Source organism: Oncorhynchus gorbuscha, linkage group LG06 (assembly GCF_021184085.1).
Source record: "Oncorhynchus gorbuscha isolate QuinsamMale2020 ecotype Even-year linkage group LG06, OgorEven_v1.0, whole genome shotgun sequence".
NCBI lineage: Eukaryota > Metazoa > Chordata > Actinopteri > Salmoniformes > Salmonidae > Oncorhynchus > Oncorhynchus gorbuscha.
The window spans coordinates 32,729,186-32,751,987 of record NC_060178.1 but is presented as its reverse complement, the minus strand read 5'-3'; the positions used below and the strand labels follow the sequence as shown (position 1 = coordinate 32,751,987).

General features: G+C 44.8%; 1 protein-coding gene and 1 non-coding gene across 4 annotated transcripts in view; both read left to right on the top strand.

The window, feature by feature from the left end:
* The window catches only part of lnx1 (ligand of numb-protein X 1), an 84,401-nt gene that overhangs the window by 25,480 nt on the left and 36,119 nt on the right, over window positions 1-22,802 (top strand). For all 3 annotated transcript variants that reach the window (XM_046353000.1, XM_046352999.1, XM_046353001.1), the window contains 2 exons: window positions 17,909-18,156; window positions 19,711-19,866. In XM_046353000.1, coding sequence (XP_046208956.1) covers window positions 17,909-18,156; window positions 19,711-19,866 — 404 coding nt within the window. The remainder of the gene's footprint in view (window positions 1-17,908; window positions 18,157-19,710; window positions 19,867-22,802) is intronic.
* Window positions 10,045-10,097, top strand: LOC124038807. The gene has a single exon (XR_006839408.1). It is a non-coding gene; the product is annotated as a U7 small nuclear RNA (small nuclear RNA).

The window sequence follows — 22,802 nt, the reverse complement described above, 5'->3', positions numbered from 1 at the left end:
TCAGAGGAAGGCCCAAAAATTGTCACAGACTCCAGCCACCCTAGTCATAGACTGTTCTCTCTGGTACCGCACGACAAGCAGTACCAGAGCGCCAAGTCTAGGTCCAAGAGGCTTCTAAATAGCTTCTACCCCCAAGCCATAAGACTCCTGAACATCTAGTCAAATGGCTACTCAGACTATTTACACAGCCCCCCCCCCCCCTTTTACGTTGCTGCTATTCTCTGTTATTATCTATGCATAGTCACTTTAATAACTCTACCTTCATGTACATATCTCGACTAACCGGTTCCCCTGCACATTGATTCTGTGCCAGTACCCCCCTGTATATATAGGCTCGCTATTGTTATTTTACTGCTGCTCTTTAATTACTTGCTTACTTACTTTTATTTTTTATTCTTATTCATATTTTTAAGCTGTTAGGGGCTTGTAAGTAAGCATTTCACTGTAAAGTCTACACCTGTTGTATTTGTATTTGTGACTAATAACATTTGATTTGATTTGATGTGAGTAAGTGTATGTGCGTGTGTGTAAAGTCAGTATAAATGTGTGTGCATGTTATGTGTGTGTTGGAGTGTCAGTGTGCGTGAGTGTGTAGAGTCCTGTGAGTGTGGGTAGAGACAGTGTGAAAATATAAATCAAATAGAAGGGTCAACTAGTCCACGTAGCCATTCTGTTAGATATTAAGCAGTCTTATGGCTTTGGGATTGAAGCTGTTCCGGAGCCTGTTGGTGTCTGACTTGATGCACTGGTACCGATTGCCGTGCGGAAGCAGAGTGAACAGTCTATGGCTTGGGTGGCTAAAGTCTATCATGTTTTTCCGGTCCTTCCTTTCACACCGCCTGATATAGAGGACCTGGATGGCAGGGAGCTCTTCCCCAGTGATGTACTGGGCTGTCTGCAACATCCTCTGTAGCGTTATGCGATCGAGGGCGGTGCTGTTTCTATACCAAACGGTGATGCACCCTGTCAAAGTGCTCTCAGTGGTGCAGCTGTAGAACTCTTTGAAGATTTGAGGGCCCATGACAAACCTTTTCAACCTCCTGAGGGAGAAGAGAGCCTGTTGCGCTTTCTTCACAACTGTGCTTGTGTGTGGACCATTTAAAAAAAAATTGTGACCGCGAGGAACTTGAAGCTCCACTGCAGCCTGTCGATGTGGATGGGGGTCTGCTTGCCACTCCCCGTTTCCTGTAATCCACAATCAGCTCCTTGGTCATATTGACTTTGAGGGAGATGTCCCAGCACCACACCGCCTCCTTGCAGGCTGTCTCATCGTCGCCGGTGATCAGGCCTACCAAATTCATGTCGTCAGCAAACTTGATGATGGTTTTGGAGTCATTCGTGGCCATGCAGTCGTGGGTGAACAGGGAGCACAGGAGGGGGGAAAGCACACACCGCTGTGGGGCCCCCGTATTAAGGGTGAGCGTGGCGGAGGTGATGCTGCCTACCCTTACTACCTGGGGTTTGTCCATCAAGCAGTCCAGGATCCAGTTGCAGAGGGAGGTGTTCAGCCCCAGGGTACTAAGCTTGGTAAAAATCTTGGAGGGGACAATGGTGTTGAGCTGAACGCTGAGCTGTAATGATTGAACAGCATTCTCACATAGGTATTCCTCTTATCTGGGTGGGTGAGGGCAGTGTGGAGTGGATCTGTTTATCGATCTGTTGTGGCGGTATGCAAATTAGAGTGGGTCTATGGTGTCTGGGATGATGGAGTTGATGTGTGCCATAACCAGCCTTTCAAATCACTCCATGATTACGGATGTGAGTGCTACAGGGAGGTAGTCATTGTGGCATGAAACCTTAGAGTTCTTGAGAGCAGAAATGATGGTGGTCATCTTAAACCATGTGGGGATTACAGACTGGGACAAGGAGAGGTTTGCAGAACATGTGTTTGTTTGTACATGTATACTATACTTTAGTACTGTAGTATTCTACTGCCTAGCCGTACCGTAAAATAATGACACGTACTGAAGAATAACAAGGCATTCATACTATCCTGTTGAATAGTCCTTTGGTCTGCCTGTTTCAGTGTGCCTTTGGTCTGCCTGTATCAGTGTGTCTTTGGTCTGTCTGTTTCAGTGTGTCTTTGTTCTGCCTGTATAAGTGTGTCTTTGGTCTGCCTGTATCAGTGTGTCTTTGGTCTGCCTGTATCAGTGTGCCTTTGGTCTGTCTGTATCAGTGTGTCTTTGGTCTGTCTGTATCAGTGTGTCTTTGGTCTGTCTGTATCAGTGTGCCTTTGGTCTGTCTGTATCAGTGTGTCTTTGGTCTGTCTGTATCAGTGTGTCTTTGGTCTGTCTGTATCAGTGTGTCTTTGGTCTGTCTGTATCAGTGTGTCTTTGGTCTGTCTGTATCAGTGTGTCTTTGGTCTGTCTGTATCAGTGTGTCTTTGGTCTGCTTGTATCAGTGTACCAGCAGCACCGTGGTACGTACAGCCAGGTCACCCCTGATACAAGTCAGTATTCAACATCCATCCATGCCTGAGGACGTCGGGAGATGACATGGAAACAGGCCACTAGGGGTAACAGTGAGCGTTGTTACCTTCGGGTAGGTTTCTGTTTGGTGAGGTTGCTGTGGAAGGGGAGATTGGTGTAAGCATCTGGTGTCAAAGGTTGCATGTTCAAATCCAGCAATAGAAAGTTGTTTTTGAGAAATTCTGTTTAAAGCCTTTCCCAAATCTTATAATTTACCTTGACCATTCGGAGTTCATGCCTGAACTTAACCCCAACCTTAAAAAATTGGCATTAATGCCTAAACTTAATCTTAAACACTTCAAAATGTGATGTTTGGAACAACTTCAAAATGTGTTTTATGAAAACATGAATGAGACTGTGAGAGCTTGTTGCAGCACGTTGTGTGGACCGGGAAACAAACAGGGACATCACCAGGGACTAGGGACCAGTGCCCAGCGTAACTACGGTATGGCGCTGCAGGGATAGTTGCCTTGTTTGGACAGGCTGACCAACCTTGAACAGGCTGGTGTAGGCATGGGTCCGAGAGCAATACCCCCACCCCCACCACCACCCTCAGACCATGTGACCATGTGAGAAACGAGACCGTAGAGAGGTGAGGCGCATTGAGTACTATGGGATACCAGCAGAAAGAGCACACAGGACCCATGGGATGCACTTAACAGAGGTTTATATAGGAGTGTTGTTGTATACCCAGGATAATAATGTACACACACACACACACACTGAAACACAGTGTTGCACATACTGACAAAATGCCAGATATGTGAAATGTTTTGCGTGCTAGGCTACTCTGGCGCTGTATTAGTAGCATATGACGGGAAAGTAGGCCAACCACAAACAAAAATACAACATAAATTGAAGTTAATAGGAGATTACAATCTATTGTTCATATATACTGGACTAGCATACATACAGTGGGGCAAAAAAGTATTTAGTCAGCCACCAATTGTGCAAGTTCTCCAACTTGAAAAGATGAGAGGCTTGTAATTTTCATCATAGGTACACTTCAACTATGACAGACAAATGAGAGAAAAAAATCCAGAAAATCACATTGTAGGATTTTTAATGGATTTATTTGCAAATTATGGTGGAAAATAAGTATTTGGTCATTCCTCCATGCAGATCTCCTCTAGAGCAGTGATGTTTTGGGGCTGTTGCTGGGCAACACAGACTTTCAACTCCCTCCAAAGATTTTCTATGGGGTTGAGATCTGGAGACTGGCTAGGCCACTCCAGGACCTTGAAATGCTTCTTACGAAGCCACTCCTTCGTTGCCCGGGCGGTGTGTTTGGGATCATTGTCATGCTGAAAGACCCAGCCACGTTTAATCTTCAATGTCCTTGCTGATGGAAGGAGGTTTTCACTCAAAATCTCACGATACATGGCCTCATTCATTCTTTCCTTTACACGGATCAGTCGTCCTGGTCCCTTTGCAGAAAAACAGCCACAAAGCATGATGTTTCCACCCCCATGCTTCACAGTAGGTAACTCAGCAACTCAGCATTCTTTGTCCTCCAAACACGACGAGTTGAGTTTTTACCAAAAAGTTCTATTTTGGTTTCATCTGACCATATGACATTCTCCCAATCTTCTTCTGGGTCATCCAAATGCTCTCTAGCAAACTTCAGACGGGCCTGGACATGTACTGGCTTAAGCAGGGGGACACGTCTGGCACTGCAGGATTTGAGTCCCTGGCGGTGTAGTGTGTTACTGATGGTAGGCTTTGTTACTTTGGTCCCAGCTTTCTGCAGGTCATTCACTAGGTCCCCCCGTGTGGTTCTGAGATTTTTGCTCACCGTTCTTGTGATAATTTTGACCCCACGGGGTGAGATCTTGCATGGAGCCCCAGATAGAGGGAGATTATCAGTGGTCTTGTATGTCTTCCATTTCCTAATAATTGCTCCCACAGTTGATTTCTTCAAACCAAGCTGCTTACCTATTGCATATTCAGTCTTCCCAGCCTGGTGCAGATCTACAATTTTTTTCTGGTGTCCTTTGACAGCTCTTTGGTCTTGGCCATAGTGGAGTTTGGAGTGTGACTGTTTGAGGTTGTGTGTCTTTTATACTGATAAAAAGTTCAAACAGGTGCCATTAATACAGGTATCAAGTGGAGGACAGAGGAGCCTCTTAAATAAGAAGTTACAGGTCTGTTAGAGCCAGAAATCTTGCTTGTTTGTAGGTGACCAAATACTTATTTTCCACCAAAATTTGCAAATAAATTCATTAAAAATCCTACAATGTAATTTTCTCGATTTTCTTTCTCATTTTGTCTGTTATAGTTGAAGTGTACCTATGATGAAAATTACAGGCCTCTCTCATCTTTTTAAGTGGGAGAACTTGCACAATTAGTGGCTGACTAAATACTTTTTTGCCCCACTGTACATACTGCATGACTCCCGTACATATAACTATACACCCACACACACAGGCCTCTAACGTCACAGTGAATAGGACAGATGTAGAATTCACCTACAAGTCATCTGGAGCCTTAGGCTGTCCATGACTTTTAACATTGAAGGTTCTTACGTTCACGTTCAAACACGCATATGCGAAGTGCTCACACATACACACACGTACGTATAACAACCTCCACATACCTCCACATATCTCCACAACCTCCACATACCTCCCCTTATAGCTAATTGTGTTTTTCTTCACATCAATTAACACAGACATAGGTGCTGGAAAGAATGATACATGCACAATTCCCACTGCAGTCATTCTTAGCTGCCATGGTTTTTGCCTTATATGCTTACACTGACTGAAGCACTGACGTTTGCTGGAATTTGCATGAAATACAACGTTTGGTGTGCACATTGCACTATTGAGATAGGCTTCTTCAGCAAAGCCTTTTTATGTAGTGGAGCTGCCGTGATTGTAGCGATCTCAGAGCCAGCTACGCTCCCAAACCGAGGAGGAGAGAATAAATCTGACAGAGAGAGAGACAGAGTTACAGAGGTGGAGGGAGAGAGAGAGTAGGATAGAGCATAAAGGATGGAGGGAGAGTGTACAAAATTGAGAACAGGATGGAGGAATAGGAGATGAGGGAGAGAGGAGTACAGAGGACAGAGAGAAAGACTCTCGGGTTGATTGAAACGCGACACTCATGCAATGACTGCTGCATCAATGTCCTTCCTAGCTGATCATGTCAGGTCATGGCATTGGCTGATGATTTGACTCTGGTATTGATTGGAGAAAAGGCCTGATTCAGAGCTCAGGAAGTTGGAGGAAGATGACCTCATTGACTCAGGGCTGGGAGGGTTTTCTTTTAGATCATCAACACAGGTGAACCAATCCTGCCAAACCAGACTTACAGTAGCCGGATTTTGTGCGTGGGGGGAGCCTGTGATATTGGCCCCGGACGTGTTCGTCTCGGGACCTGAAGTGCTTTGTCGTTGAGTCACACCCTATCGCTGACATTTCCTCGGAGAAAAAGCAACACAATCCAATCAACACAACAGCACGCCTACTAATTCAAGTTTTTTCAGTTCATCATTCATTCTCTCCCACCATCCCTCCCTACGTATATGATCTTCCCAAAATAAAGCGAGGTTTTATAATTGATAAATTGATCTAATTAAGGAGCTAGTGAACACAGATGTTCTCATCTTTTCTCCAGGCCTTTTGTCAATATGGATTGAATTAATGAACAATTTCCCTCCCCATGTCATGCCTCAGCGGACTGTGAGCCTGTGAGTGAGTGTGTGTGTGTGTGTGTGTGTGCGTACATCAGTGGAGGCTGCTGAGGGGAGGATGGCTCATAATAACGGCTGGAACGGAGCAAATGGAATGGCATCAAACCATGTATTTGGTGTATTTGATACCTTTCTACTGATTCCACTCCAGCCATTACCATGAGCCGTCCTCCCCCTTTAAGGGGCCACCAACCTCCTGTGGCGTATGTGTGCATGTGGAGAGGCTGAGGCAAAGAAAGGAAGAGCTGCGTTTTATTTCATCAAACAGTTTAAACCCATTGGGCAAAACTTGCTTCAATCTACATTGTTTCCGTACCATTTCAAAACAAATGTGGAAAACTGAATGGATTTGAAAAAGTCAGCAATTTAAGGGAATTTTGCATTTGTATTCACTTAAATACATTGACATGGTGAAATGTTTTGTTGATTTCACTTTGAATTCACGTTAGTTGACAACCTATCCAAAATGAAATCAAAACTAGACATTGAAATGACGTCTGTACCCAGTGGGTTGTGAGTGTTCCCCTGTGACGTGTCTTAGCCAAAAGCTCTGTCTGACATGCAGACAGTTTGCTGTCAAGAGTTTTACTTTTAGAGCAGACATCAAGAGGAGCTCAGAGGGATACGTTTTTATTAGACAGAGAGCGAGAAGGAGAAGAAGAAGGTTTTTTTTCTCTTCTTCTTCTTGTAAGATTAGTGAGATTTAGAGTTTCTTAATCCAGAGGCTTTTTCGCCAAAGCAAGGAGCTTTGGTTTGATCTTGTGACAAAGCACGGATAGAGATAAGGAAGATGATACTCCTCGGTTTAGACGATAGGGTGATTCAAAACGCTCGGGAATGATTGGATATCATACTTCCCAGAATGCTTTAATGTCATTTGTATTCCCAATATAGGCCTACTGTTGGGAGGTAATTGTCTGTCCCAAACAACTATCTATTTCACATACCAATGTCCCGCCTTTCACAGTGCCAAAGAAAAGCTTCTTCCTCCAGGCCTGAAGCAGAACAGAATCATATTTTCCCTTTCTCTCAGCCTGTTATGTCAGAAGTTATATTTCCCAATACGTCTTAAGAACTGAGCTGTCATGGAGTGAGCTGGGAAAGGATTGCAGTACTCCAACAGTCCGGATTAACACTGCTGGCATCTCTACCGCCAGTAGGGGGGAAGGGTTGGTTCATGACTCTCGGTAGCCATCACACACCACAGAGAGGATGCTATACACCAGCGGTGGGCGATTCCAGTCCTAGAGGGCCTGCTTGGTGTCACAGTTTTGCCCCAGCCCCAGCTAACACACCTGAATCCAATAATCACCTAATCATGATCTCCAGTTTAGAATGAAATCTGATTAATCAGCTGTGTTTGCTAGGGATGGGGGAAAAGCCTGACACCAATCAGTCCTCGAGTTGCCCACCCCTGCGATACACCAACTTCAGAATGGATACGTCCATCAGGGTTCAGGTCACAACACTGGACCATCCCTGACAGACACTCTGGGTAGTCAAGGCCATTCACATGCATGCACACATATACACACACACTATACACACACATACACAAACATGTACACAAACACATACACAAACATCCACACACACAAATACAAGGAACCCTGTGTCCTGTCACGTTCTGACCTTAGTTCCTTTGTTATGTCTTTGTGTTAGTTTGGTCAGGGCGTGAGTTGGGGTGGGTAGTCTACGTTCTTTTTTTCTATGTTGTGGTTATGTGTTTGGCCTGGTATGGTTCTCAATCAGAGGCAGGTGACGTTTGTTGTCTCTGATTGAGAATCATACTTTAGGTAGCCTTTTCCCCCCTGTGTTTTGTGGGTGATTGTTTTCTGTTTTGTGTCTTCACCAGACAGGACTGATTCGTTGTCGTTTCATTCACTTTGTTGTTTTGTTATTCAGTGTTCAGTTGATTTATTAAATATTAACATGGACACATACCACGCTGCACATTGGTCCGATCTCTCATAATCCTCGTCAGAGGAAGACAAATGCCGTTACATGTCCGCACCAGACTGACTGATCTAGCTCATATTTTGATAATGGTCTGTGGTTATTTGTGCTGTCTGTGTATTCTGTGCTGATAATATTATTGTCTGCTGCAGTCAGTCGAGAGAGGGAGAGCGTAGCGTATTTGGGTTAGGGAGGATAATCCACTCACCCCTAAAGAGGATTGGAGAATCGCACAGGCTTTGATGAGTTGTGAGCTGGTGTTTATTTCACATCACAAGAAGAAGACTGTTTTTGTCACAGCCAGCCAGGGCGCATCCTCCCCTCTCTCCTCCGCCGCCCCTCCCACGGAATGCTGGGTAATTATTATTGTGCCAGAGAAGGTGTTTCTTAGCTATCTCTATCCAGATCACAGGGTTAATGGAGATGATGTGATTACTGAAGCGTCTCTCTGTGTCTGTCTGTGACTGTGGAGAACTAGGCATGGTGTACTGCTGCTGAGGCAGGCAGCTAGCTCTAATGAGCCAGCACTAAGCTGAGCCATGATCCCCCGCAACACAAATCACACACTGACACACACAGGGGAGGGAAGAGAGGGGGCAGAAAAACACAATTTACACAACAGTACAGGAGGTTTTGTTTGTGTATTAGATAGGATGGCAGAGAAAGAAAAATAGTAGTTTGTTCGGAAGAAAATTATCCAACATTTGTTTGTCTTCGCTCATTGGTTCTTCTCTCTAGGGTCCCCAGCTTCAGGACCACCCTGTCCCTCTGCGACTTGGGGACTGTTGTCTGGGTTCCCTGCTCTGGCCTCAGACTGGAGAGATTGTGGCTTTAATTCCTCCAGACAGCCTTTAATGTTCTAAACAGCAGTGGAGATATGCCTAAGTGGCTAAAGCAACCCTGTGCCTCTGATCCCCAGAAGGAAGGGGATTTGAATTAAGGGTATCAAAGCCTTTAACAAGGCACACACGAGACAATGACTAGGGTGTTGTCTCTGAGAGAAAAAACATATTGTACCGTGAGCTTCCTCTAGCATAGATAATGCATTCTTCAAACCACTTGGGATGCGCTGGTCACACACCCTGTGTGAACTTATTACTTGGATCATATTTGGATGTACAGATTGATGGTACAGACTCTACTGCTTCTTTCATACCCTTTATGATTTCATGCTCAAAACGGGCGGAGGTTTGTGTGCAAAGTATATGGTTATTGTATGTGAGAGTAGTTTCTGAATGTGGCAATGTTAAGTGTCTCTGTCCCTCTCTCCCCATCTCTTCTATAACAAGCATCCATGTTGTTGTCATTCCGCAAGGGACCTGTTTTCAGCGTATTACGTCTCCAGTCAATAACCAGTACAGACTGTGTGTGTTTATCCCGTGTTCCCATTAAACTAGCAAGTAAATAAATAAGTAAACCAATTTGTGTGGTACTGAATCATAAGTAAGGCTCGGGTTTTTGCAGTTGCAAGGAGGTTACGACTGTTCAGAATGATATACGTTTTTATTTTAACCTTTATTTAGTCAGGTAACCTTTAACCTTTATTACAATGACGGTCTACCAGGGAACAGTGGATTAACTGCTTTGTTCAGGGGAAAAACAACAGATTTTTATCTTGTCAGCTCAGGGATTCAACCCAGCAACCTTTCGGTTACTGGCCCAACACTCTAACCACTAGGCTACATGCCGCCGTTGATAGTTTATGTATGTGATAGGTAAAGACCTTTTAGAGTTTAATTCGGGAAATGTTAACTCTTTAAAGAACCGGTCTTGTGGTACCCCAGATGCTAATGAGTTAATTGTTACATGAGTCATTTAATTCGGTAACAATGAAACATAGGTAGTAAATTTAATAAATAAGAGTCTTCAGATGAATGTTAAAGTCAAGTCATGACACTACCTATCTACCTACCTACAGGTTTTCGAAAATGTGCTCTTTTAGTATTTCTCCAGTAGGTTTCCTGAAGGAGGAAGCCTCCACTTCCACGTCGAAAATAATCAAACTAAAACACTATAGTAAATACTAAATTAGTCAGCCAGAAAATATTTATACCATAGTATTTTGTCATGTGGGTTGTTAATCTCTCTCTGAACACCTCCGGTAACTTAGGTTTTCATTTTTCCACTGCCGTTGGTCAAATGTAGGAATGTTTTCTCAGGATTTAATTCCATACTGTCAGCTTCCCCAAAGGTATTGTACTGCAGGCTTGTCATCTGTAGGTGTATTCCAGTGTCTGTGGTGTGTGTGTGAGCGTACGTGCATACTCATGTGTTCTTGTGCACGTTGTAAAGTTCCTAATGTCCTGAAGTAATTAATTTAGCCCCACTTGAAGCACGTAACTTGCTGGTGTAACAGCAGTCTTTGTGACTGATGTACATGCACCTTTAATTACACAAATTGATGTCGAGTGACAGGTGGAAGGATGGTGCCCCTCTCCACTGAAGCAGGGCTCAGCGTTGTGGACTGAAATATTCTTCTTCTATCCAACCACTTCCAACCATCCTTGCTTAAGTGGTATATTGCTGACTCCACACTCTTGATAGGATATAATATGTTAGCTCCGGTAGATAGAAAGAGACCGCCACACACATACATGCACAAACACGCGCGCAAGCATGCACGTAAGCACACACACCTCCCTCCATCTGACAGGCTTGTGGAACACAGGTGGAGTTTAGTAATAGCAAGCGTCCCAGCATAGCCAAGCTCTGACTGGGCCACAAATCATGATCAATGGGCCTCTGCTTGGCTCCACTGTCTGAAACGTCTCCCTCGTCTTTGATTGTCAGTCCCCATGCCGTACTGAACTGACTGCCCCCCAAACTCTGTCTGTTAGTCTAGTGTTAGAGCTGACTGGTGGAGCCAGTCAAGCCCTATGGCTGGAAGTGAGATATAGAGGCCAATTCAGAATGAAATGTCTCTGTCTGTGATGTATGGACAGAGCATGACCTGCTCAGACAGACCTCGATTGAGACAAAACACTGCTTCAGACTGGTTTGCTGTGTATGTCTGAGTGTGTTAGTAGAAGCTCTAACTGGGTCTGGTATGATCCAGCCCATAGAAAGACAGTTAATGAATGTTTGTTCTTATAGCTCTACAGAGAGGCAGAGACAGGACAATGTTGTTTCAGCTTCCGTTATTGGCACTTCAACCAAAAGCCTTTATTATGGGAAAGAGAGGGAAAACCAGAGACAGCTATTTGCTGTCTATTTGTAAACACACTCTCCGCATGCTCAGTTTGTGAGGATTTCAATTGTAGGGTTGTGCGCGTGTATGTGCACGTTGGTGTTTGTGCCTTTCGAGTGTTCTGTTTGTGTTGCAGAGCGAGTGTTCTGTTTGTGTTGCAGAGCGAGTGTTCTGTTTGTGTTGCAGAACGAGTGTTCTGTTTGTGTTGCAGAGCGAGTGTTCTGTTTGTGTTGCAGAGCGAGTGTTCTGTTTGTGTTGCAGAGCGAGTGTTCTGTTTGTGTTGCAGAGCGAGTGTTCTGTTTGTGTTGCAGAGCGAGTGTTCTGTTTGTGTTGCAGAGCGAGTGTTCTGTTTGTGTTGCAGAGCGAGTGTTCTGTTTGTGTTGCAGAGCGAGCGTTCTGTTTGTGTTGCAGAGCGAGTGTTCTGTTTGTGTTGCAGAGCGAGTGTCCTGTTTGTGTTGCAGAGCGAGCGTTCTGTTTGTGTTGCAGAGCGACTGTTCTGTTTGTGTTGCAGAGCGAGTGTTCTGTTTGTGTTGCAGAGCGAGTGTAGGGACATGAAACACGTGAACAATACTGGGAATTTGAGAATACGCTTAGTCTCATGAGGGAGAATTTGACATTGAGACCTCTGTGGTGTTTTATATTCCTCTTGTCTTCTGTGTTACCTGCTCTCTATAACCACTGGAACGTTTATTTGTTCACATTTGAATTCAATCATCTGTCACCCGATCTTATCCACAGTGACTCAAAGAGCAGCACAATACATAAACTGGGTGGTTCGAGCCCTGAATGCTAATTCGCTGAAAGCTATATCAGACCATATACCACGGGTATGACAAAACATATATTTTTAATTCTCTAATTACGTTGGTAACCACTTTATAATAGCAATAAAGCACCTCTGGGGATTGTGGTATATGGCCTATATACCACGGCGAAGGGCTGTATCCAGGCACTCCTCGTTGCATCCTGGCTAAGAATAGCCCTTAGCCGTGGTATATTGGCCATATACCACACACCTGTCGTGTCTTTACTATCATTAACTGACGACTGATCAAAGAAAAAAAAATATTTTTATCAAAGATTCTCTGTAATTAGTTACTGCGCGATCAACTGATTAATCACGTAACTAATTAACTAGGAAGTCGGGGCACCAAGGAAAAATATTCAGATTACAAAGTTATCATTTCCTAAAATAACTTTTCAGATATTTTATCTGATCAATTAGTCTTCGAATAAATTAATTATTTACTGTATCTCACGTTAGTCTCATTCCAAATGTCATAAATTGTTGGTTATCTGCACAAACCCAGTCTTCACTATAAGTCTTCCATACATCCATTGTCTTAAATCATTTATTTATTATTAACTAAGTAATTCACAGAAATGCATAAACAAACAAACAAACAAGGTAAATATGGTTACATGAAATGATAGGAGAATGTGCCCTAGTTGGCTAAACCGGCATGGCGGCTTGTTAGACAAAAGGGGAAGTGGGGGTCGACTAAGAAGTCACTACGGAGTGATAATTGTAACAATTGAAATGCTAATCCTTTACACATGAACGCTCACTCATTCAGGAACAATCGCAATCAATCAATATATTTTACGCTCAGTGTGTCGTCTTGATCGCTGGTGAAAAGTGTGTGTCTTTCGTAGAATTGTCCGTCTCTCTCCCTCTCTCTCTCTGTCTAGGTTAGAGGGGGTAGTTCAAAGTGACATTCGTTATAGAAGGGATGTTTCGGCGGTTGTCGTTCTTCGCGTTCAATGATACCGAATTCCTAGCTGCAGACTAGTAATTAGTATAAAAGACTTGTTCTTATTCTGTCGGTATCGATAGTCTAAGAGTTTAACCACGTGGTATGGTTAAAAGATTCAGCAATGGTCTACAACCTTTGTCCTCCTAATGGAGAAAAACATGGTCTGCAACCTTTAGCCATCTCGTAATTGAGGTAAGCTCGGTCTGCTGATCATTTCTCAAAGTTGGATTTTATCCGGAATGGCAGAAAAGGGGCTGTCCCTGGATGTCTGACCCTAACTGGGCTCAGGGGCGGTCCTCTGATTTAGTTCAAATCAAAAGGGAATTTTATTTTGTCTTCATAAAACAGTCCAAAATCACATTACACAATTATACAAACAGTATCATACTCACTCATTCATCTTATACAACAATTAGATGTAAACCTCATATCTGAGGCTATTATATAAACAGTTTTATGGTAATGTGGCCACACCGTCTCCCATGAACTTCCCCAACTTGTGACAAACGGACCAGTTCGTAGCTGGATTCTTCACCGATCTTTTATACTTTCTCCGGAACATGACATTTGTTCGTACCTCAAGTTCTGTGAGGTGGAAGGATTTCCTTTGTCTTCTATGAAAGTTTACTCTCCCTCTACTATGTGGCCATGTGGCAGGGTCTTCTCTGGAATTTACGACCTCTGACCACAGCAGCCTAGTTGAGGGAGGCAAGGGGGAGGCAGGGAGAGGGGGATGGGGTTGCTATACCCAAAGAGGCCAACATCATGACATACCCACCCTGGTGGATTGGATCTTGTTTGTCAACATAAAATCATGATCACGTGATGTCCTGTTTGTAGATCATCGTTGCAGTCCCCTCTCCCTTCTCTGAAAGCGGAGCAGTCCACCACAAGGATGGCAGTTGATGTCCGGTTGGTGATCGCCATTGCAGTCCCTTCTAGTGATATACCTTGGTAGGTTCCCTCGAAGCTGCAAAGTACCCCAGGGAGGGCCAGGGGATGTCCTGGTTGGTGATCGCCATTGCAGTCCCTTCTAGTGATATACCTTGGTAGGTTCCCTGGAAGCTGCAAAGTACCCCATGGAGGGCCAGGGGATGTCAAGGTTGGTGATGGCCATTGTGGTCTCCCCCCCCCACTCTGGTGGTTTACCTTGGTAGGCTCCCTGACAGCAGGGCATGCTGCCACATGTATGGCCGTGGGTGTCCGGATTTGGGGTCGCCGTTCCGGACCTGTAGTCTGGTCGTCGTCCAGACTGGAAGATCTGTGGCAGTAACTTAGGCAGATGTTAACAACGCACGCACGCACACACACTCATGAAATATATATAATTACATTCATTCCCCAATGAGTGGCGTTGTGGCACTAAGTGAATGGTTGTATGGGGACTTTGTTTATGGCTCTGAACCGAAAAGGAATGAAAGCATAAACAAAAGATATACAAAATATAGTTCTCACAAAAAAATCATCTAATTGGACTGTATTCTACATTCGTCCAATGTTCTGGCAAAATGACTATCATGGCATTGTCTCTATGCCATATCTAGGGTTTTCCTACTTGGTGTGTCGCTTAGGCACTATCCTAAATTGATAACTATGTGATAAGTTTACAGCTGTAAAGCACTAGTTTTGGGCAGTCTACAGGGATGACCTATGGACTTCTGGGAAGAAAACTGGTGAGTGCTGTAGAGTCAAAGGCCTAGAAGTAAATGTTCAACTTCATTTACTAAGGCTGGTATTTTGCTTGGACCCTTCTAGCATAAATCCTAATTGGATGTTCCGTTGTGCATGTGCGTTTATGCTTACACAAGCGCGCATGTCAAGGGAAGAAAAGCAAGTATCCTGGCAGATTACAACTTGTCCTGAATGAGTCTGACGTAGTCAGGTAATTTTCAGGTCAATGCCTGGAAGTCAGTCAGAATTGGTGTCAAGGGAGTCTATAGTAGTTTTTACTACAAGTCACTGTGTCTTCCACTATTGTAGTGGTGATAGGTATGAAGTCTATTTCATAGCTATGTTATCCACGGAGGAGCTAACCTCACGACGGAAGTACTCTAAGTATTGGACCAGTCGTACGTGGTGTGATCGTGGTTAATGATTCTAATAATTTTCCTCCTGAATGGAGGATTCTATTTATTAAGGACATGTGTGTTAACCATTGGAAGAGTGCACTGGAGATCCCATTCCCCGTGTTGCACTCTGAGTGGCTCCTATGTCGCTGTTGTCAAGGGTCATTTGATTGGTTAGGTCTCTAACCTTCTTACTGATTGTAGCTAGACTGACTGTCGCTGGTATTGGTACTGGTGCTCAAAGGGACCAGTTATCCTACCGATTTATTCTGAAATATTATACTACCAGAACACATGATTGGAGCATTTTACTAGTTGTATTGGAGTTGATCCTACACATGACAAGGAATGATTATTGTTGCCATTTGTTTTGGAGGTGGACAAGTCCACTGGACTTCCTTTACGACCAGTGTGGTACACCTCAGTACTATCTTAGATGTGTTAATCCCCGTACAGGGGCCTGTCTGCTACTCACTGTTCTCATTTGGGGAGTTTACAACTAGATTTGATTTATGCTCTGGCAGCCTCGTACGGTGTTGTCCGTAGTCTCGAACCCCCCCCACCAGCCTCGATGAGGCTCATCATGGGTCTGGGTTACTATTCCCCCCTTTGTGTCTCCGGACCCCCCACTGGCCTCGATAAGGCTCATCATGGGTCTGGGTTAGTATTCCCCCCCTTTGTGTCTCCGGACCCCCCCACCAGCGGGTGGTGTTGGTGTCCGAGGCGCAAACGAAAAGGTCGAACCCTATGTACGAGTTGTCAGCAGCCGCGTTATGAGAATGGTTGTAGCCTTTTAACCAAATCACCTGGTGTTTGTGCTTCAACACCCTCAGTGGCAGTAGAGGCATGTCAATCACCACCGCGTCCACGTGTGGCAACTTCTTCAGTACCTGCGAACTGAGACGAGGATATCGGTCTGTGATATCGCAAAGTGTTTCACCAGTGGGAGTCATCGGGTCAGTTGCTGAACTGACGCCATTAGTGTCATTGTAAGGGGTGACAGTCCCCAACAAAGTCAAAGGTGTATCATCGGAAGCAGAGTATACTCTGCGCATCAATGTTTTTCTTGCTGAGACAGCCGCAGTGCTTGTGGAAGTGTCCGAAGGACAAGAGAAGTTCATCTCAACTACCATATTGCACGACTGCAAGGAGGAGGGAAGTTCCTTATTCACAGAGACAGCTGGCTCAAAATCATGAAAAGAATGGTCAATCATGTTGGCTGATGGAATGTGTCGAGATATCGTAATATCTCCTCAGATCGGATTCTGCCCCAAGAGGTTTTTCAACATCTTTATCTTTCCATCTTCATCACCTGAGTTCTCTCATCATTCATTTGGTCAGCGACTTCAATGAGTTCTGCTGATTTGTCATCAAACTTTGTCATTGTGTTCATTAACTGATCGTCGTTGGTCTGCAGCGTTTTGAGTAGAACCGTGTTACTTTGAGTAACGTTCAACAAAACTGCCTGCATGTTATCAAGTTGAGCGCTCCTGTTTGTAGATACAGTAACTCTTTAGATTGATCTAGTTTGGCGTGGACATCATCGTATTTAGTTTTGGCTAAATTGATTTGTTCCTGTAGCATATGATTTTGTTACTGTAGAAGACGATTTTGTTGAAGAGCTTGTGCTTGTTCATCGTCATACGTTTTTGCAATTACATTTAATTGTTCAGTTTTCAAGCGCAGTTCCATAGCTAGCAGAATCTTTCCCTTTCCTGCATTTGTCATTGGTTTCCCGGTTCTCTCCCTTTGTCCCTTTATGTCTCCCATTACCTGCTCGTGCATTCAGCTGTGCACTGCGGTATTGGACAGATGCCACTCTTGGGTGGCAAGACATCAGGGCTAGACTGGAGAGAACCTTTACGAGGCCTGTGCCCGATGGTTGATTTTGGAAAGCGTTGTTGTCTGCTTTTCCACTAATGGCATAATTAGGGTTGAATTAGGGTTAGCTGCTGAGGTCAGAGATCAATCCATTTGCGGGTGGGGTTGCTATACCCAAAGAGGCCAACGGCATGACACCCCATTGGTCCTTATTGCTTAATTATACACTGACTGATCAAATAAGACAGAAATGGTGACAAGACAGAATAACAGTATCAATCCAGTTTTTATTTCAGAAGAACAACCGTCAAAAATACAAATACAAATACAATGATCAGTTGTCTACATAAGAAAATATACTATTATACACTAGCAGGTTGTGTATTGGGTGTGTGATGTTGCTTGAGGAGGAATCACTTGTCAAGATGATGACATCAGTCATGAGGTCAAATAGATGTCCCCTCTGGGCAGCTTGGATCAGGAAGTAGAGGTGAGGAGATTGATGCATCCACGGGGTGATGGGTCAGAGGTCACATCATATTAACCACTGCTCCTGAGATGGTGGTGACCTTTAACCTTAATCTCTCTGGTTTAATCCCTGTCCATATCCTCTCTACCTGGACCGGACTATTTGTCACTACTGAGCCACTGACGATTCAAAAGGATTCAGGACTGTTGACTGATAGTCTATTCTGTTCCGTGATTCAGTGGCTGTCGTGTGTTCACTGCATCGTATATTCATGACACATCCTGTAATTGGTGATGAGTCACTGAGAGTGTAATAATAGTTCCTTCCATCACAGGGTACATTATACAACGTCTCTGTTGCAGTATCCCATTTTAACCTCTTTTTAGGTTTTTCTTGGTAGGTTGCTGTTGTTGATGCGTGACATCTCCCAGCTGGGTCTATAGTGTGTGTCTCTGACAGGCTGTTCTTGTCTCCCTGTGTGTTTTTGAAGGTGTAAAGGGGCGTCTCACTATGGCCTGTCTGCCGACAGGAAGCGACGTTCCCAGGAGGGGGACTGCACTGACAGCACGTCAGAACTCACTGTGGCCACCCTGCCCGGCGATGGCCCCACCTCCTCCGCGGTCGCTCTCCTATCAGACGAGCCCGGCCTCGTCAACCCTGCCTTCGACCCCAGCATGGAGGACAACAGCCAATCAGGAAGCACCACAAGCCTGGCAGCCCGCAGCAGTTCCAAGAAGAGTGAGTGTGTGTGTGCGTACGGTTATGGATAGTGCTGCACCTAGTAACCTTTCTCTGATCTGTAAAGCACTGTGTGTGTGTGTGTGTGTGTGTGTGTGTGTGTGTGTGTGTGTGTGTGTGTGTGTGTGTGTGTGTGTGTGTGTGTGTGTGTGTGTGTGTGTGTGTGTGTGTGTGTGTGTGTGTGTGTGTGTGTGTGTGTGTGTGTGTGTGTGTGTGTGTGTGTGTCTGTGTGTGTGTGTGTGTGCGCACGCATCACACTGTTTGTCACTGTGACTGATTGAAAATCAATAGAAAGCAGGGAGCCAGTGGAGGCTTTCTAGTCACAGTTTCATAGTCTCTCACTTACATAGATACCACCAGTAAACACTATTCCAACATGTATTTTCCCCCCTCATACCCACACACCAGATATACACTACCGTTCAAAAGTTTGGGGTCACTTAGAAATGTCCTTGTTTTTTTTTTAAAAGCACATTTTTTGCCCATTAAAATAAAAAAATAAAAAAAGTGACTCTAAACTTTTGAGCTGTAGTGTACATCCCATAACCCACGCAGACTTACATACAGTATCTGTACTACTTAATGATCTTTGATGGAAATCCTGTTCTTCAATTAGATTTTATAGCATCGATTTTTCACCGATCTATAAAATCTCTGCCCTGGGCTGGAGGGATAGAGAAAGAGAGCGAGAGAGAGAGGGAGGCAGGGAGGGAACATGTAAAGAGAGGGAGTGAGAGTGGGAGGAATGAGGGTTAAATATAGCCCAGGTCCATTAATGCTGAATGACGTGTTAGCCCCTCACCCTCCACTCATCCCACCTGTGAACCCTGGAGCCACTCACGCGTGTCACACTCACTCACATCCCCCCTCTCAACGTGAGCGCACCGCTCTTGGGGGGGGGCATCAAATGACGTTGCACTAGCACTTTGGCCAGGGCTGCGGAGCGGAGTACCCACCACCATGCAGAGCCACTGCTGCTGAACAAGCTGTCAGCTCCAGAAGCGCTGGGTGCGTTTAAAGAATAATGTGGCTGTCAGGAGGCCTCGCATCTCCCCAGGCCCGCAGAGGGAGGGAGGGGCGCTGCAGAGGCCCACTGCTCCGCTCTCAGGGCAGCCAGGCTGGGGCTCTCACTCCACTGCAGCCTGCTCTGCTCTGGTAGAGCCAGGGACGCACACTCCCTGCCAGAATCTCAACTATAGAAGATTATAGTAGGGTCTCACTGCACCCAGTTTTAGCTGAGAGATTACATAAAAATGAATGCTGCAGTTTACAAAGCCCATCACCCCTGCAGAGTTTCTAGGCCCCCTCCCTCGAGTGTGAATTTCTATTTTTTCTTGTAATAATGAGTGTTTTGGGGAATTGCTGAAGGGTATTGATTGGAATCCCTAAAACAAATGTGTTCAAGCTGTTGTTAGGGCTTTTGTAGAGGCAGAGAACGAGAGATCTCCGGCATCTGATTGGCTGTGGAGAAGTGGTCTCAGAGACTTGTCCAGACATGTTCAGTCAGAACAGGGCTGATCTATAAAGTGTGCCCCTGTCTCTCTCTCCCCTCAGTCCGAAACTATGACCGCACCTCGGTCAGGAGCCGCTCCTTCAGGCGGTTGAACCGTGCTTTCAGTGTCCTGCGGAGGACCAAGAGTGGCACTTCCGTGTCCAATGAGACCGCAGAGGAACAAGATAATGCCAGGAACGCCAGTGTGCCCCAGGAAGGTATGTGTGTGTTCGTTTGAGTGAGTGGTTGTGTGTTTTCTTTTGTGCACTATATGAAATGTGTATATGTTGTGTGTCTATGTCTATATTGTTTTGTCAGTGGCGATTGTGTTTAAATCAGTATGATGTCGGTGATCTCTATGCTGTGTCTGCAGTTTCTGTGATTCTCTGTAGAGGGTATAAGATGTGTGTGTGTGTGTGTGTGTGTGTGTGTGTGTGTGTGTGTGTGTGTGTGTGTGTGTGTGTGTGTGTGTGTGTGTGTGTGTGTGTGTGTGTGTGTGTGTGTGTGTGTGTGTGTGTGTGTGTGTGTGTGTGCGTGTGTATGTGTGCGTGTGCGCGTGCGCGCGCGTGTGTGTGTGTGTGTGTGTGTGTGTGTGTGTGTGTGTGTGTGTGTGTGTGTGTGTGTGTGTGTGTGTGTGTGTGTGCACATGCGTGTGTTTGTGTGTGTACGTCAGGGCTTGTGTGCATGTGTGTGCGTGTGTCCGTGTGTAGGTGCAAGCCTGCGCTTGCATGGATTTTTGTGTCTGTGTTGACTTGACTGTGTTTGTGTGCGCCAGTGTCTATGTGTTTGCGAGAGTGTGTGCCTGTGTTTGTTCGTGTGTGTGTGTGTGTGTGCGTGTGTGTGAGCAGTTCCTTTGGCTCTGTGCTGAGGGTGACACGGCTGTGTAACTGCTGCAGCATATGTTCCTTTAATAATTCAGCTGCACATTGTGTAAGAGTCCTCTGGTCCCCAGAACAGAGCAGAAGATAGTGATCAGATGGGAGAGTGGGAGCCTGGGGCTCTGTGGGCCAGGCTGGAGGAGAGAGAGTAGGAGCTTCAGGGGACAGGGACAGAGAGCTGCTGGACATAGTCTGGACTATACAGAGTATACAAAACATGAAGAACACGTACTCTTTCCATGACATAGACTGACCAGGTGATTCCGGTTGAAAGCTGTGATCCCTTATTGATGTCACTTATTGTTAAATCCACTTCAATCGGTGTCGATGAATGGGAGGAGACAGCTGAGTGATGGATTTTGTGTGTGCCATTCACAGGGTGACTAGGCAAGACAAAAGATTTAAGTGCCTCTGAACGGGTTATGGAAGTAGCTTTGTGTCAAGAACTGCAACGCTGTTGGGTTTTTCACGCTCAACAGTTTCCCGTGTGTGTCAAGAATGGTCCATCCCCACCATAGGAAATCCAGCCAACTTGACACAGCTGTGGGAAGCATTGGAGTCAACATGGGCTGTGGAATGCTTTCAACACCTTGTAGAGACCATGCCCTACATTATATAGTATGAGCCATGACTAAAATACAGTATATACATAATAAAGTGGGGAAAACAGTATGTAAACATTATTCAAGCGACCAGTGTTCAATGAATTATTCTGAGATGCTCTTCAATTTTGATTTTAATTTTAACACCCCACTTAAAACCCCTTAAAATCCCAATTCATAGATGTACATAGGGCAGTAATCTCTAAAGTGCAGGGCAGGGTATCGAGTGGAGGCCGGCTAGTGATGACTCTTTAACAGTCTGGTGGCCTGAAGATAGAAGCTGTTTATCAGTCTGTTGGTCCTTTGTTTGTTTATTTGGATCCCCATTAGATTTTGCAGAAGCAGCAGCTTCTCTTCCTGGGGTCCACAAAAAAACAGGGACAGTCACACAAATGGAAAATATAATGACATACAAACCAAAACTAAAACATTGCGTGTGTGTGTTAGTGTGTCAGTGTGTGTATGTGTTTGTGTGTTTGTCCCCTCACAGTCCCCTCTGTTCCATTTCCTTTGATGCAGCTGCACTGTCTCCTCATTCGACAGTTGAGGTCTAAAGTTTGCATACACCTGAGCCAAATACATTTAAACGCAGTTCTTCACAATTCCTGACATTTAATCCTAGTAAGAATTCCCTGTTTTAGGTCAGTTAGGATCCCCACTTTATTTCAAGAATGTGAAATGTCAGAATAATAGTAGAGAGAATGATTTATTTCAGCTTTTATTTCTTTCATCACATTCCCAGTGGGTCAGAAGTTTACATGCACTCAATTAGTATTTAGTAACATTGCTTTTAAATTGTTTAACTTGGGTCAAGCGTTTCGGGTACCCTTCCGCAAGCTTCCCACAGTAAGTTGGGAGAATTTTGGCCCATTACTCCTGACAGAGTTGGTATAACTGAGTCATGTTTGTGGGCCTCCTTGCTGGCACACGCTTTTTCAGTTCTGCCAACAAATTGTATATAGGATTGAGGTCAGGGCTTTGTGATGGCCACTCCAATAGCTTGACTTTGTTGTCCTTAAGCCATTTTGCCACAACTTTGGAAGTATGCTTGGGGTCATTGTCCATTTAGAAGACCCATGTGTGACCAAGCATGAACTTTCTGACTGATGTCTTGAGATGTTTCTTCAATATATCCACATCATTTTCCTTCTCATGATGCCATCTATTTTGTGAAGTGCACCAGTCCCCCTTTTACCTCCAAACATAACGATGGTCATTATGGCCAAACAGTTCTATTTTTGTTTCATCAGACCTCAGGACATTTCTCCAAAAAGTACGATCTTTGTCCCCGTGTGCAGTTGCAAACCGTAGTCTGGCTTTATGGCGGTTTGGGTCAGTGGCATCTTCCTTGCTGAGTGGCCTTTCAGGTTATGTCGATATAGGACTCTTTTTACTGTGGATATAGATACTTTTGTACCTGTTTCCACCAGCATTTACACACGGTCCTTTGCTGTTGTTCTGGGATTGATTAGCACTTTTCGCACCACAGTACGTTCATCTCTAGGAGACTGAGCGGTATGACGGCTGCGTGGTCCCATGGTGTTTATACTTCCGTACTATTGTTTGTAAAGATGAACGTGGTACCTTCAGGCATTTGGAAATTGCTCCCAAGGATGAACCAGACTTCGACAGGAGTTGGCTGATTTCCTTTGATTGCCCCATGATGTCAAGCAA